This window comes from Anabrus simplex, chromosome 1 (assembly GCF_040414725.1).
Source record: "Anabrus simplex isolate iqAnaSimp1 chromosome 1, ASM4041472v1, whole genome shotgun sequence".
In the NCBI taxonomy this organism is placed as follows: Eukaryota; Metazoa; Arthropoda; class Insecta; order Orthoptera; family Tettigoniidae; genus Anabrus; species Anabrus simplex.
This window is the reverse complement of record NC_090265.1, coordinates 1,048,173,068-1,048,190,246: the sequence shown is the minus strand read 5'-3', so window position 1 is coordinate 1,048,190,246 and position 17,179 is coordinate 1,048,173,068. Positions and strand designations below refer to the sequence as shown.

Here is a 17,179-nt window from a genome sequence, read left to right as displayed (position 1 = left end):
TCTTACTGAACCTTTTCTATTCTCCTCAAACACTTCCTCTATCTGCTCATCAATTCGGTTTACCTCTTCCTCGTCCGCATGCGTTGTAGGCATATGCACTTGAATGATCAGTGTATCAAGAGGGTCACTCTGTATCTTGATTGTCAGTGACAGGCATCATCTTAATTATACTTCTCTCTAGAACTTTTCCTGGCCTGTGTTCTCCTCCCTTATAAACCACCTTGTGATCTCCAGGAAGACGCTCTCCTTCTCCTTGCATCGCACTTCACATAATCCTAAAATAATGATGTTCAACTTCTCCATTTCCTTCTTCATATTCTCTAGATTAGCTTTTTCATTCATCGTTCTGACATTCCAAGTACCAAACCTCAACAGTTCAGATTTCTTCTTCTTCCCATTTCGTTCGATCTTCACACCTCATGGTTCTCCTGACACAGCGCCCACCCGGTGATCCGAATGTGGGCGTATTACTCAGGAATTGAATTTCTTCTCAGGAACTACCATATAAATGGATATTGTCCAGTGGGACTAGGGATACGACAATAGTCGTTAATGAGGTGGTTTCCCCTTCTGCATCCTATGCCGTTGACCTCCAATAACTTCATACGCCTTTAGGGGTGATTTCTCACCCCAAGGACAAGAGGGTGTCCTTTTTCTCCACCCTCTCATCCACTCTCCTAAGAGACTGTTGACTCTTTGTATCGGGGGGCCACTCATACCGGTGATCGCCGGGTTCCTTAAAATTGTACTCGTATTTATCCCCGACTCTAGGGTTGCCTCTTCCGCCATCTCCACTGTACCGAAGTCCATCTTCTCCGCTGTGTATTCCGTTGAGATCTTCACTCATAACCCTGAGCTGGGGCCCATACCAGATGTTACACACCGGATCAGTGTGCTCTGGGACTCTAATAAGCAGGGGCGCCACTCCCTAGGTAGGGCTGCCTCCGAAGAGCCCTGCTAGTAATAATGCTATGTGTTTAAAGCGGCCCTTCAATTACTAACCAGTCTTAAGTGATGCCTTGTTTCCAGAATTTCGCTCCCATTCAAGTGGTTGAGAGTCAACAAACGGAGGAGCTATTTTGTCAAAGAATTCCTCTATACAGGCTGGTGAAATTGTATGGGCTCGTGGACTGTGATCTTCGTGGGGGAATGCTTTGATTTTGTTCCCGACGTCGGAAATGTTGGTATTCCTATCTAAGGATGCACAAAATTTCTTCCAGCTGTATCTTTTCCTTTCTTTCAAAAATCTTACTTGAGCTGTAGTGTTCAGGCATTGCTGGTACCTCTCAAAAGTGGGTTGTTCCTGATATTGCCGAAGCGCTGTCTGTCGTCGTACAACAGCCTGAGAGCAATCTAGGGTCCACCAGACTGGTGGATTTCCCGTGTGTGTAGATCCAACTTTCCTCAGGGGAATTGGATCGGATGAAGCATTCTCCATAGTGGAGATATAGAGATTGTAGCTGACACCACTAGAATTTTGCAGTGGAAGACGTAATATCTCTTCATCCATCTCTCTCTTTCTTAGCATTAATCCCGACTTGCAGGGTCTGCTGCTTTGCTACATCTCCTCCATTTCTGTCTGTCGTTGACATCTTCTGGTGTTAAGCCAACACTGTGCATGTCTGCCCTGATGTTGTCAGTCCATCTCTTTGCCGGTCTTCCTCGTGGTCTTGTTCCCTCTGGGTTGATGTGGAGCGCTGTTTTGGCAACTGAGTCGTCCTGTTTTCTCATGACGTGGCCGTACCAGGGGAGACGGGCTTCCCTCACTTCGTCTATGATGGGCTTGTCACCAAACCTTTGCCGGACGTCCGTGTTCCTTATGTGGTCACATCGGGTCAGCCCCATGGACCATCGAAGCATCTTCATCTCCATGGTTGTCAACATTTGCTCCTGTTGTTTCGTCATGGGGCGACATTCAGTCCCATAGATCGCTGCTGGCCGTACCACACTCTTATAAACTTTTGCCTTCATATATTGAGGCATCTTTTTATCACAGAGGACTCCAGTGACCTGTCTCCACTTGAGCCAAGCTGCATTTACCCTCATCCGAGTATCAGGAGTGGTGTCACAGTTTGAGGTGACGACGGATCCCAGGTACTTAAATTGCATGGTCTTCTGCAGGTCTTCTTCACTGATACTTATGGTACCTCTGGTTTGGGGGCCACATTCCAGGTATTCTGTCTTCTGGATATTGAGGTGCAGTCCATTTTCAGCCAGTCTGTCCTTCCACGTTTGAACCTGATGCTGGAGTTCAGGACGGGTTTCTTGTGCAAGTACCACATCATCGGCATAAAGAAGGGTCCAGGGATGTGAAGTTTGTATGTCAGCTGTTGCCAATTTGCTTTAGAACAGTTCCATTTTCCTGTCGACATTTTCTGGTTCTGAGTAAGAGGAGAAGTCTCTATTTTAATCAAGATGGGAAAGTAGTTGGAACCCCCAGAATCAGTAAGGATGGACCAATCGGTGGACAAAGATAAAGAGGGAGTGGTAATAGTGAGGTCAACTGCCGATTTCTGCCTATTCGGTGAAGGAACCAATGTACGGGAATAATCATTCAGGATGATTAAATTGTATTGTTCGACCAAATTGACAATATCATTGCCTGGTTGGACAACCCCATGCCGCGGAGTGAGCGTTAAAGCCTCCACGGATGATCTGTGGGTGGAGAAGTTGAGTCATGATTTCTTGCCAAATTTCCAATGTGATTCCTGTTCTCCGTGGGCAATATCCAGATGCTATCGTAAGAGTTTTAGAGGGTAGTTTAATACTAGCTGCAATCAGTTGAAATGGTGAAAGCGTAATACGTTGGATAGTTATTTGTCTGTAATATAGTGTGTGCCAGAATAGCTACACCACTATATCCATAATCACGATCTTCCTTTATAGTGGTATAGTTGCGAAAATGTATATATCCTTGAGGTTTGAACCTTGTTTCTGACAGGACAACATAAGGCTTTATAACGTAAAGTGCATTATCTAGACTCTCATTGTTTAAAATAGCCGATTGTGCATTCCATTGAAAAAAATTAAAATGCCATTATTAGATTGGAAAATCTGCAGTTGCATATTCTTGATCGCCATGGGTTGTAGAGTGTCAGATGTTTGAGACGAAGATTGTTGGATCAGTAAAGTCCCAGATAGTGCTGTTATAGATGTATTTCGGCCTTAAATCTCACGCTGTAGAACACCTCTGTTCAAGGTCACCAACCGGCCGTTCCATTGTAAGATTTTAAAGGCCATTTTCAGTAGTGAAAATATTGGTAATCATGTCGCAGATTACTGTTGGATAAATGTTGCTGGACGCTGAAGATTGAAGCTGACCTAACATGAGCATAATAATATTGAATATTTGCTCGTTAAGTTGGTCGTTGTTTTTAGCAGGATTTGATAGTGCCCGATGGAGTTGGAGAAGGTATGGATTGTGAGTAATTGGAGTAACAGGTAAATGTGGAGGAATATAGGCCAGTTGAGAAAGTGGAGGGAAATTGGGTTTGAAAGTTTGTAACGGTCGTCTTCACGAGTCTACAGGAACAGCCATTTTACGCTGAGAGGCGAATGGATGGTTAATGCTGAATGGGGAGAGTTCTGCTGTACTATATTCCATGGTGAATTCTCTTTCATCGGTGGTTCTGCTGTAACAATTGGTGCCAAGGGCTCATGTTGTCTTGGAATGTTTCTTAGTGTTGACATGTTAGAGGTTACAGAAATATTAGCTAGAGGGGGAAATTCCACCTGACTTTGATAATTAACAGGTGGGCGTGACGCTGAGTCCGCATACGGTCTGCTGTTATATCAAGCGCAGCCACTTGCGAGATGTTGTTAAATGTCATAAGTTCCCGAACAGAAATCCACTCTTTATATGCTGGGCAGTTTTATCACTGGAAAGATGAGCTCCTTTACAGTTAACACAACAGGGAGTAATTAAATCCGAATACTGACTAATAACTGAGCAACGGCTATAGCGTTCGGAACTTCGGCATTGCAGACTAGAATGATTGAATTTCAAACACCGTTCACATAATCGCACAGACATCACAAATGGTTGCACTGCGCATCGAGTTCCGAGTGAGCGGCAGTAGTTGTGCAGTTAACAGACAAACTGGAATAGGCCTTCTCTCCCCGCGAACAATCTTACTGAAGCGCTTTACACGAACAATTGGTAATAGGGCTTGTATCTCCCGTGATATTTCAGCTTCAAGTGTGGGGTCGATATTTTTTATTAAACCTTGTCTTTGAATTATACTAGACGGAATGTAAACGTCTAGATTTTGTTTACGAAAAAATTTCTGATTTCACTAGTTGATTCGCCACTGCTCCTGAAGTGGTTTCAACTCAAAGCCTGTTTCGCATTATGGTTTTCATGTCCAGGATGTTTTGACGGCACACGACCTGCTCGTTAAATAACAGCTTACCAAGCGCCATTGGATGGAGACTACCCACGTCTTTGTTTACACTTTCGACGATAACAATGAAACGGCCTTGATCATTTTGATTGTACCTATTTTCACTGCTATTGAGATAAACTCTTTGATTAGTGTTGGGATGATTTACAGATGGGGATAAAGCATTTATTTCTTCCATAGCTGCACCATTAGAACTGTTCGTAGTATCAGTTGAACCGGAACTGTTTATGATACTTTATACTTTATAGACCATTGAACATAACAGGCTTTCGTCCAGATACATGTTCACCATACCCATAAAAACAAATATACATCTTACTACCTCCTACTAAATATGATTACTAATTTACACCTAACCCAATATACAGTATATAGAACTGATAAAACAGAGAAATGATTCGCTCCTTATCGGAGACCTTGGCAGAACGGCAACATGAATATATATATATAAAATGCCTTTCGGCGATAAGAAGAGAAAAAAAAACATTAAAATAAATAAAACATATCGGAACTCTAGGGGGGTACATGACCTGCCCCCATCCTTAGTGTCAGCAACACTTGTCCATTCACTTCCTCCTCACACTAAGACATCTTAGCAAGCAGGCACTGTCTTTGAACCCTGTTCAATATGGTTGGACCTGTCTGCTTGCTCTTAAGGGCCCCACACACGCGCAGACTTAGTCGGAGGTAAGTCTGCGCAAACCAGTCTCTTCAGACATGTCTCTGTCTGTATGACCGATAAGTCTGCCGACAAGAAGTCTGCAGGCAAGTCTCTGACATTCTGGCGCTGCTTGAATTCAGCCGGAGACTTTGCGACGAAAGCGCTATCTCATAGTTGCGGCAGGAAATATAAATGTGATAACCTACAAATATGAAATCTGAAATTTTTTTGCGCGTCTTCTTCGTGCAGAGCGCTACATTGTGTCCAAATAACGACTCATCTTCTATACCGACTATCTAATTAATTTCAATCCATATACATGTTTCAACCATCCGAAGCGCATAATTTTAAACAGAAAAAACAGCTGAGCGCGACATATTCAAATTCGTCGGTAAATAATCATTTAGTCTGAGCGTGTGTGGGCAACTGCATACTTCCTACTTACCTCCCGGAGGCAAGTCTGTGCAGGTAAGTATTCCAGAAGTCTGCGCGTGTATGGGGCCCTTTAGACATCCTCTATTGTTCCATTTCGCTGCACACACAACTTCTATAGTCTGCTGAGTTATACACTAACTACTTCCAACTCGAAGTCTCGTAAACCCTGACTCATTATTTAAGAGCAGCATTGACCAGTTCCTTCTTCTATTTTGCCCACACATAATTTTTTTGCAGCACATAAGTATTTAAGTTACTAGTCCTGGTCCATTCATTCATTACTCATTTAGTAATTTTCCGTTCATCCCCCAGCGTAAGTATGGCTTGCTCCTCTGGATTCAACAATTTATTTCCCACTTTTTCTAGAGCAACACATTATTTCACCAAGTGCAGGTCATTGGACACTTTCTCGCACAACAAACACCGTGACTTATCAGCCCTTCTTGTCCATCCCTTATTTTTATGCATCTTCATTAACCACCATAACATACCTCTTCTCTAGGCTCTGTTTACATTGGTAATGCTTATTCTTGCTTCTTTCGTGATTTCATTATACAGGCTAAGGGAACACTTCTCCCTTCCTTCTTCTATCAGACGCTGCCTTTGAATGTATTTAACTCTCCCTACTATCTTCCTCAGTCTACAGCTCTCTTTCCCGTACCACACTGTCTTCCAGGTATACCCCATACCAATCTTATTCAAATATTCTTTAACTTTAGTAAGCCAACACCCCTTATACATATCCTTCGACTGTTGGAGATACGCTGCTTGTAAAACCACACCCTCTTATCCTATTTTAAGTCTCATCCAATATTTTAGTACTATTTTGACACAATCAGCTTCGATACACTCCCCACACATTAGTAATGCCCCGGCATTAGCCGTGCATTGTGGTAATTGCATTATTATTTTACTGAATCTGGATATAATGTTTGAACATGTCTTTTTTGTCCTCTAAACCCCATAGTTCCGCCCCGTACAGTACACTGCCTAGCACCAGCGTTTTAAAAACCAGTCTCTGCAGGCTGTAATTTATACCAGGGAATTTTGATTCTAGGATGTTGACCACCGAAAGTGCTGCAGCCCCCTTCCATTTTGCTGTCCTCACTTGTTCATTCCAGTCTCCTCTCTTGTTTATAATTACCCCCAGATATTCTAGTTTGCTTACCTCTTCAATCTTCACTCCCTGTACCACCCATATCCTTTCATTCTTCCTTCTCTTAGTTTTACTTACTACCATCACCTTCGACTTACTTCCATTGATTCTCAGGGACCATTTCCTTGCAAACTCCTCAACCCTGTTGAGGCTTTTCTGTAAACCTCCCCCTGTCAGGGCTAGTAGGATCACATCATCGGCAAATATTAAGCCTGGTACCTCTAACCAATTTACCGCTGGCACCGCCCAGCTATCTCTACCGTGGCCCTGTCATTAATGAACAGAAGAAATAATATGATCGATAACTTACAGCCCTGTTTCAGACCTACCTTACATTCTATTTGGCTGCTCAACCGATTATCGTCCAATCTAACTCTACAATATACCTTCCTATTATAGCTTCATTCGCTTTGATCATTTTCCTAGATACCCCCACTTTCCATAATTTTTCTAATAAAGCTCTTCTACTAACCGTATCAAATGCTTTCTCAAAGTCTATTGCAGCTAGGTACACTTTACCCCCTTTCCTATCTAGATATTTTTCTATGATCATCTTGACGGTCATTATGCTAGCTGTTGTTCTGCGTCGTCTCCTGAACCCCCCTTGATAGATTGACAATATCGACTGTCTCTCAGCCCAATCACTTAGCATGTTTACCAGTACCCCTGTGTAAACCTTACTCAGTGAGTCTAGCAGTGTTATTCCTCTATAATTCTTTGGTAGATTTCTGCGGCCTTTCTTTTTGTAAATAAGACATACTACACCAACTTCCCATTCTTTTGGGTAGTTCCCTCCTTCGAAAATCCTGTTGAAAAGTTTAACTATACCTTCTACTATCTGATTGTGTTTACCTATTTCCTTTCAAAAAACGTTACTTATACCATTACATCCTCTCGCTGATTTACTCTTAAGATTACTCAGTACCCTCATCACTTCATCCCTCGAGATCTCTTTATCCAGTTCCTGAATGTGAACCTCTAGATTTTTCCTCCTGTCATTTCCACTTCTACCTTTTTCCATTTGTCTTCACCTCCTAACATCTCACGAAAATAATCAAACCATTGATCGTCCGCTATATTCGGTTTGCCAACCCTTTTCCCTTCCTTGTTAATTTTATTAATTCTGTCCCATACTCTATCCACTTGTTTCATTTTGCACTCCTTGTTTATTAGCTCTGTTTGCTCTTTCATCCATATTCTCTTTCTCTCTGCGATTTTTAATTTGTATTCTTTTCTTAGGTTATAGAACGCTATTCTTTCTTGGCACCCTCCCTTCTTCCTAAACTCTTTTAGCGCCACCATCACTAATTTTATTTTTTCTTTACATTCATTGTTGTGCACGCACGCACATTAATGGTGTCTCGACATAAACAATCAACACTGCCCCACTCCAGTACTGAAAAGGAGGGGAGAGAGTGAAGGGATAGTGTTGAAGGCCACCCCAGTACCGAAAAGGAGGGGAAGGGAGTGAACAGGTAGTGCTGAATACACAGTGTGTGTATTCTGGCGTTATACTGTAACATTGTAAGATGGCTCCTATCTTATCACAAGTGAATCGAGGCCGTATTATTGGCATGTGTGAGGCTCACATGGTCCCCAAGCAATAGCTCAAACAATATCATGCAGTCTTAAGACAGTTTGGAGATGGGTAGAAATATGGCAAGAATGAGGTGAAGGACTGGTAGATCATAGGACACATGACAAGGCTCCTAGAAGAACTACTCCGGAACAGGATGCTGATATCGTTCAAACTATGGACAATTCTCCGTTTGCAACTATCGATAATGCGATTGCTGTATTGGAATTGCCAGTAAGCCGGACTACCATGAGTCGCCGACTCCACGCGACAGGTATTTACAATCGCCGAGCTGCAAAAAAGGGGCGACTTCTTCTTATCCACAGATAACTTCGCGTAGGCTTTGCACTACAAGAAAGTGTTACTCCACGACAGGAATGGGAAATTACAATTTGGTTGGATGAAAAGGAATTTTGCTCGAACCAGGTAAACAGCTCAAGTGCTGGCGACCAGTTGGAAGCCCTTTTTCCAGGTAACTAATCAGTCGGGTTGCGTCCCATGTGACGTACTGGGGTGGTTTTAAGTGTAGATATTATGTAGATATTATAGAAGGTGCCGTTCTTCCTAGTGTTCGAGCTATTTACCCCATAGAAGAAGTTCCCGTTATCAGGTTTGTGCAAGATAACTGCTCTGTTCACACTGCACATGTAACCTAAGTTTTCTTCAAACAGCATTCTGACATACACGTGCTTGACTGACTGGCCTCCCAAGTAGGCTGACTTAAATATAATAGAACATGTTTGGGCACGAATGGTAAACACGTGGCATCCAGGTCAGGAGAGGACAAGAGCGGCTCTGTTCATGCACTGCCATCGAGTTTGGGTGAATCTAAGGAATGAACCAGATTTTTTCCAACATATAATAAATTCCAATCCCAAGCGGCTAGAGCAAGTGATAAACAGCGACGGGGCATGGACTGATTATTGATTCTGGGAGGGAGGAGGAATCCGTCACTTACACTTGTTGTAATGTCAGTATCTGACACCACTCTTTAGTTATTTAATACCCATTTCACAGTTTTGAGTTGATTAACATTTTACTTTTCTTTAATTTATGTATCTATAGACAGTGCATTATATTTATTCTTTTACCGTACGTTTATTTTATTTATATATTTTCGAGGAAGATGCGATACGCTCATATTTTTATAAGATATTTCTGTAAAACGGTGTTAATTTTATAATAATTAATTATGTTGATATGTTGTAATAATAGCATTTTTGTTGTAAAGACGTTGTATTTTATGGAAACTGAATTTGAATGATATTAAATTATTTTTAGATGTATCTTGTTATTGCTCAAGAAGTTATTTTATAAAGAAATGCTTTACAGTTATACTTCAATATCTTATTTTAGCATATTAATTTTCTGTTCATAGAATTTATCGTAATTCGATATCCGAGGTGGTAAATTATGATAATATAACTTGAGTAAAATCCAGAACAAAGTTACGAACCAGTAAAAGGTATTTTCAAATTACGACCCGATATAACGCAGCTACAAAATATTCCTATCTAGTATAAAATACTTTTCGGTTAAAAACCTCGTTTACCTCTTGATACTGTAATTATCAGAGTAAATGCTGTACTTCAGTACATCCGCCACTGTGCCCATTTCAATCACAACAAAGTCTTGTAGCGGACTGTCTACATGCATCAATGCGTTAAGCGAGAAGGTGGGTCATTGTGCCTTCGGCACTACCCCTCCACTCCCTTCCCTCTTGTTTTGAACTGGAGTGGCCTTCAACACTACCCCTTCACTCTCTCCCTCCTTTTCAGTACTAGAGTGGGGCAGTGTTGATTGTTTATGTCGGGACACCATTAATGTGCACGTCTGTACCAGCACTCTTCATTCTTCTTCGACCTGCTAGGGACTCTATTAGCCTTTGCCACCCTTTTAATTGGGTATTCGATTAACTCAAGTGCTTTATCAGTCTTACCTTCTCTCAAGGCCTCTTCCCATCCATACCTAATTATATCCAGCTCCTTCTCTAAAAGGGCATTTAACTCCTGTGTTGGAACTGTTTATGATATCAAGGAGCATGTCAGACTCCTTGTAAGACCGGGTTCACTTCCACTAGGACGCACTTTCTTGCACTGCGAATTGAATTCACTTAAAAATTCAGAGTCAGAATTACCTGATTTGATGGCTGGCTGTGCTGAAATAGCGGGTAGTGATACCTGACCTCGTTGTAGTAATGCGGCAGATGTTCCTTGCATCTCTGCTGAGGGGATGTTCACAGGTTGTTGAGTCGACAGAAGTTGATGTGGATTCTGAGGGTTTTCGGCACTTAAAGTAAAGTCTGCAGTCATCGGTGGAGAGTTGCTGTAGCATGCTTGTAAGGCAACATTAATTACCTGACCCGTGTCAGGTGGATCATTCATGGTGCACTCACAAAAGCACACACAAACGAAATTTTCCAGCTGCTGCTAAAGGAAAAGAAAACACAGTCAACTTATTAACGGCAGATAAGTAAATTCTAACCGTACACAAACCATAGACCTATCACACACGTAAACACAGTACTTAGTACGCTGGAGCGACAGCGGAGCACTTGATGTGAGCAGGACCACGCCTCATGGTGAACTTGTTATCAAGTTGAGCACGTCAAAACGGGGAGTGATGATTCACGTCAGTACTGAGAACGAGTGTGGCAGTTAATGTTGGACGTCTGCGAGCCGACACTTGGAGATAACGATCCTGGGCTGGTGTTGTAACGCGAGGATGGCCAGAACGAGGCTTTTCGTTCACATTCCCCGTCTCTGTACTTTCACCACACCTTAGACACGCTGCTTTGTGTGACGTTTAACCGATCGGCAACATCTTGCTGTGTATAAAACCGCTCTCTGAAACCTGGCAAACATTAGTGTTCATCTACGTGACATGGATACAAACTGACTGTATGTTTGATGATGTGAGACAACGTACCATCGGCTACAGTACTCAGGGTATGTTCACGTGACTAGAATACGGGCACAAAGCATGCCTGCAATAAACACCGTCGAATTTCGGAGTTGCGATAGTCTTTTTTTACTATTTGCTTTACGTCCCACCGACACAGATAGGTCTTAGGGTGACGATGAGATAGAAAATACCTAGGAGTGGAAAGGAAGCGGCCGTGGCCTTAATTAAGGTACAGCCCCAGTATTTCCCTGGTGTTAAAATGGGAAACCACGGAAAACCATATTCAGGGCTGCCGACAGTGGGGTTCGAACCCACTATCTGTCGAATGCAAGCTCACTGCTGCGCCACCCTTACCGCACGGCCAACTAGCCCGGTTGTAATAGGATAGTCTAATGAATAGCGTCATGGAATATCTCAGAATACTCATTTTGGCCGTATTCCAAGCTTTTGTTGAGGTGGGTAGTTACATCAACACACACAATAACTCAAGTTAACAGACTTTCTACTCTCGTGTGAAGTGTACAGGGCAGTTAGGCCATAATGGCAAGAATCGGAACAAATAATAAATACCTAATAATTTTATTGGTTTTACGTCCCACTAACTACTTTTTACGTTCAGAAACGCCGAAGTGCCGGAATTTAGTCACTCAGGAGTTCTTTTACGAGTCTGTAAATCTACCGACATAAGGCTGACATATTTGAGCTTCTTCAAATACCACCGGACTGAGCCGGGATTGAACCCGCCAAGTTGGGGTCAGAAGACCAGCTCCTAACCGTCTGAGCTACCCAGCCCAGCTATCATAGAATTTGATGTCTTAAAAGTACCCAGATTAATAAATCGTATAACACTGTGTATTTGGATAGAGCCATATCTTTTTCAATAGTTTCTTTCTTTCCTGGTCTGTTCTCCATGATCTAGGCTCGTCAGTTGGAATGCTACACCTTTCCCGCTGCTACACTGCGACGAAACCGCTGGTAATTTCACAATCGAAGAGGATAGATCTCGAATATTTGCAACTGATCTAATGAAATTATGGTTTCCTTCTGGGAACTTAATTTTTCATATCGGGAATGTATGTGGAGAATGTGCACTCGGATAAATTGAAGATAGTAATTTATCCATTTCGAATCGTAAGATGATGTGTGTTTTGTGTTATAATGGGACAGTGTTCAAACTGTATGTGACATGTAAATTACAATAGTTCAAAACATGTCTTTGTTTTATTCCAAGTTGTTCTGTAGTTACTAGCCAATAGCTAGTATTTTGAAGGAGTCAAATATTCTAGGATATTGTCACACGAAAAATAAACTGAGGGATGAAGATTTATAATCTCTCTTCCCCATATATATCTTCTTTCCAGTTACTTCTGAGTGATACTATAGGAAATATCAACTTACTCTAACCTTTCTTTGTTTCAGGCACAGTTACATTCATCATTGGCTTCACGGGCTGCGTAGGAGCACTGCGGGAGAACACATGCTTGTTGGCTGCGGTGAGTCTCTTCATAGGACATGACTGGATAGCAATATTGTGATCTTTCATTCCTATCAGTTATTGAACTTTGAAGATTCTAGTATTATCGTTCACGATTTGTATTTTAATTTATGTTATAATAACAGTGATCAATAGCTTTTCTCTCCGAAACAAAACTCAACTTTTACGTGTAAATTGAAGATAGTAATTGATCCATTTCGAATCATAAGATTTGTTTGTGTGTTATAATGGGACAGTGTTCAAACTGCATGTGGCGTGTAAATTACAATAGTTCAAAATATGTCTGTTTTATTCCAAGTTGTTCTGTAGTTACTAGCCAATAGCTAGTATTTTGAAGGAGTCTAATATTCTAGAAATATTTGAATCATTTATTGTCACACGAAAAATAAACAGAGAGGGATGAAGATTTATAATCTTTCTTCCCCTTATATATCTTTTTCTAGTTACTTCTGAGTGATACTATAGGAAATATCAACTTACTCTAACCTTTACTTGTTAGAATATTTGATATGTCTTATAATATGTGCCATATAAGTCAATATATATGTATGACGTACCAAAGGTAGTCAAGTAGTTGTAGAAATAATGTGTCCTGATACAGTCAACAACACTAAAGTGTATCCAAAAAGAACCTTTGTGGAGGCTAGGTATTTTGTATAATAGACAATCGGTTGGGAGTAGGATATGAATTAAATTGTGCTATACAAAAAGTGCGTTCTCTTTATATCTCGTCTACATTGTATTTGGAGCACTTTTGTAATTTGCTACAAAAAGAGGAGGAAATTACGAGGGGGAGGGGGATCAAATATAAACGGGATTTTATTTATTGAAAAACACAAGTCAATTACAATTTTACTTTTCCACATAGTTTCCAGCTTTGGAAATGCATTTGTCCCAGCGTATAGGCAGATTTTTGATGACCTCATCGTGAAAGGAGCAGGGTCGTGTCACCAGCCAGTTGCGCACGAAATCCTCCACACTCTCATAATCTTCAAACCATTGACCTCCTAGAGCTTCTTTAAGCGGTCCGAACAAACGGAAATCGCAGGGCGATAAGTCCGGGCTATAAGGAGGATGATCAAGTGTAGTCTAGTTAATTTCCTGTAGCTTGTAGACAGTACCGCAGTATGGGGCCGCGCATTATCGCATTGTGATGATTGCCTGACAGCTCCCATAACTGATTACGACTTGTTCTGCAATTCCTGATACTGTTGCCCGTTAGTAATGTCCTTATCCGCACGAATGTTTTAGTCTGTAATGAGGACGGTGATCGTGTTGCTGATTTTCTACACGTTCTCGCCCTTCTTTAACTTTTTATGCCAGGCACACACACGCGTCCTTGACAATGTTTGATCACCGAACTGTGCAGTCAATCTGTGGCAAATTTCCACCGCTGTAATTCGTTCACAAGCAATACATTTTATAATTATGCCTTGCGCAGTGGAGGCGTGCACCTGTTGCTCCGACATCGTGAGCGTTACTGACGAAACGGCGGGAAATATATAACAGCACGCTCTCCCCACTCTTAACGGTCCCACCTAAGCATAGCAGAAGAGCGGGGACAGTCCTACCAACTGTTGATGTTCAGGAACAAAAATCCCGTTTATATTTGATCGACCTTCGTAAATCCTCATTAACTGGTTTGATAGTTGAAACTATAAGTGCATACTGTAGGCCGACCGTTCCCTTGAGAGTCCAGACTCCCCAACATTGCAGAGCACCTAAATAACTTGCAGTAATTTTTAACAGATCACTAACATACTTATGAATACTTCTGCCAAAATGAAAAAACGGAACAATATACTCCATAAACTAAGATTACATCTGGGATGCAATGGCCCTTTCTTACTAGTTGTTCTTCAACACGGTTAAACGACCCATAGCAAAGTAGTAGATTTGCACCTGAACCAATTCTCCTTAATACAATATGCATTCGTTGTACAGTACTGTGTACTGGAAGTAGTATAATATCACCGCACCTGAGAAGATCAAAATGTCTAATGAATACACGGAGAATAATCCCAGCTTCGCAGTCCACCTTGATTTAACAACAAGACAACCATCATGGTGCGCCAGACGTCCTCTCGTAGCATTTTTCAATTACCTGGCACATACTGAAAATCTGATCCTGACGGCCCCTCTGTGGTCTGAAACCAGACTGGTTTTCATCCAACTTCCTCTCAACCACTGATCGCACCCTCCCTTCCAAGATGCCAGTGAATACTTTGCCTGGTATACTAATCAATGAGATACCTCGATAGTTGTTGCGGTCTTTCCTGTTCCCTTGCTTATGGATAGGTGCAATTACTGCTTTTGTCCAATTTGAAGGTACCTTATCAACATTCCATGCTAATCATATTACTCTACGAGTATGAAGCCATTTCATCTCTGCCTTCCCACAATGCTTCACAATTTCAGGTCTAATTTAATCTATTCCTGCTGCGTTATGACAATGGAGTTTATTTACCACCTTTTCCACTTCCTCAAGCGTAATTTCACCTGCATCATTTTCCTCCTCCCCATAAGCACGGTTGTTCGCGACACCACCAGGAAGATTTCCTTTTACGTTGGGAAGATTTTCAAAACATCCCTCCACCTGCCCAGCGATTTCCTGGGATCTATTATGTGTCCACCTGAATTACCCAAAACACTGTTAATTTTTTCCCCTCCATTCCTAAGATTCTTTATTACTGTCCAGAAAGGTTTCCCTGCTGCTTGACTTAGCCTTTCCAGGTTATTACCAAAATCTTCTCACGAATTATTTTTGGATTCAACAACTATTTGTTTCGCTCTGTTTCTTTCATCTACGTATAATTCCCTGTCTGCATCAGCCCTTGTTTGGAGCCTGTTTTCTGATAAGCCTTTTTTTTAAATGTACAAGCTGCTTTCACTTCATCATTCCACCAAGATGTTCGCTTTTTCCCATTTTACGTACAGTTGTTCTTAGGCATTCCCTTGCGGTTTCTACTACAGCATCCCTGTATGCCACCCATTCTCTTTCTATATCCTGAACCTGCTTCCTGTCTACTGTTTGAAACTTCTCACTAATTATATCCATGTACTTTTGTCTAATTTCCTCGTTCTGGAGATTTTCTACCGTTATTCGTTTGCAGACAGATTTCACTTTATTTGTCCTAGACCTAGATATACTTAGTTCACAACAGATCAGATAGTGGTCTGTATCATCGGAAAATCCCCGGAAAACCCGTATATTCCTAACAGATTTCCTGAATTCGAAGTTTGTTAAGATATAGTATATTATTGATCTGGTTCCCCTACCCTCCCATGTGTAGCAGCGAATAGCCTTATGCTTGAATAATGTATTCGTAACTGCTAAACCCATACTAGCACAGAAGTCCAGCAAACGCTTCCCATTCCTATTAGTTTCCATATCTTCCCCAGATTTACCAATCACCATTTCGTATCCCTCAGTTCTATTTGCAACTCTCGCATTGAAATTGCCCATTAGCACTATTCTATCCTTGCTGTTGACCCTGACTACGATGTCACTCAATGCTTCATAAAACTCGCCAACTTCATCCTCATCTTCACCCTCACATGGTGAATACACTGAGACAATTCTAGTCCTAATTCCTCCAACTGCCACATTATTCGCTCATTTACGTGCCTAATAGAAACTATGTTGTGTGCAATAGTATTCCTGATGAACAGCCCTACCCCACACTCTGCCCTTCCCTTTTTAACACCTGTTAAGTACACTTTGTAATCTCATATTTCTTCCTCATTATCTCCCCTTACCCAAATATCACTTACTCCTAGGACATCCAGATGCACCTCTTCGCTGAATCAGCCAGTTCTACTTTCTTTCTTCCATAAGCCGCATTAATGTTGATAGATCCCCATCGAATTCCACTTCGTTCGCCAGGTTGTTTCCAAGGAGTCCCTCGCCTGTCAAATGGGAGTGAGACTCCGTTACTCCCATAGGTCCGAGGTTTGCGTAAAATGATCTGAGCTCGGTAAATTCACGAAGAAGGATGCTACCCTACTTACACATGTCCCAGTGAGGATCTCTTCTCCAACCGGTTAGAGGCCAATGGTGGATTGTATAGTCCTAGCCGCCTGAGCACATGGGGGGCCATGACTCGGAATATGTCCGAGATGTCCACTCCCATTTGTAGCAACTGGTATCCCGATTCTCAGGACCACTTACTAGGCCACTCAGCCGTTGCCCATGGTTCACGAACTAGGGCGTGACTACAGTACCCACATCATGAATCATACCCGCTTGTCATTGTGGAAGAATGTATCACATTTATTGAACATGAAATATATTTCCTCCAGTACCTTAGAACTCTGCATAAGTAAACATGAACAATTTATGGCAAAATATACAACACATACCTTGATCGTAGGAATCAGCGTTATTTCAAGTTCTAAATCAAACATTTTGTTGATGTAATTATCTCCACGTAACATTGCAATCATTTCAGATAGCCTACGTCACTTTAGACCATTACATTACCCGCTGTAGGTGAGGGACGTAGACGAATACACCCACGGTATCTCCTACCTGTTGTAAGAAGCGACT

General features: G+C 41.7%; 1 protein-coding gene across 4 annotated transcripts in view; it reads left to right on the top strand.

Annotated features, from left to right (window-relative positions):
- Window positions 1-17,179, top strand: part of Tsp26A (Tetraspanin 26A) — an 84,911-nt gene that overhangs the window by 9,210 nt on the left and 58,522 nt on the right. For all 4 annotated transcript variants that reach the window (XM_068225367.1, XM_067137008.2, XM_068225366.1 and 1 more), the window contains exon 2: window positions 12,555-12,628. In XM_068225367.1, the coding sequence (XP_068081468.1) occupies window positions 12,555-12,628 (74 nt within the window). The remainder of the gene's footprint in view (window positions 1-12,554; window positions 12,629-17,179) is intronic.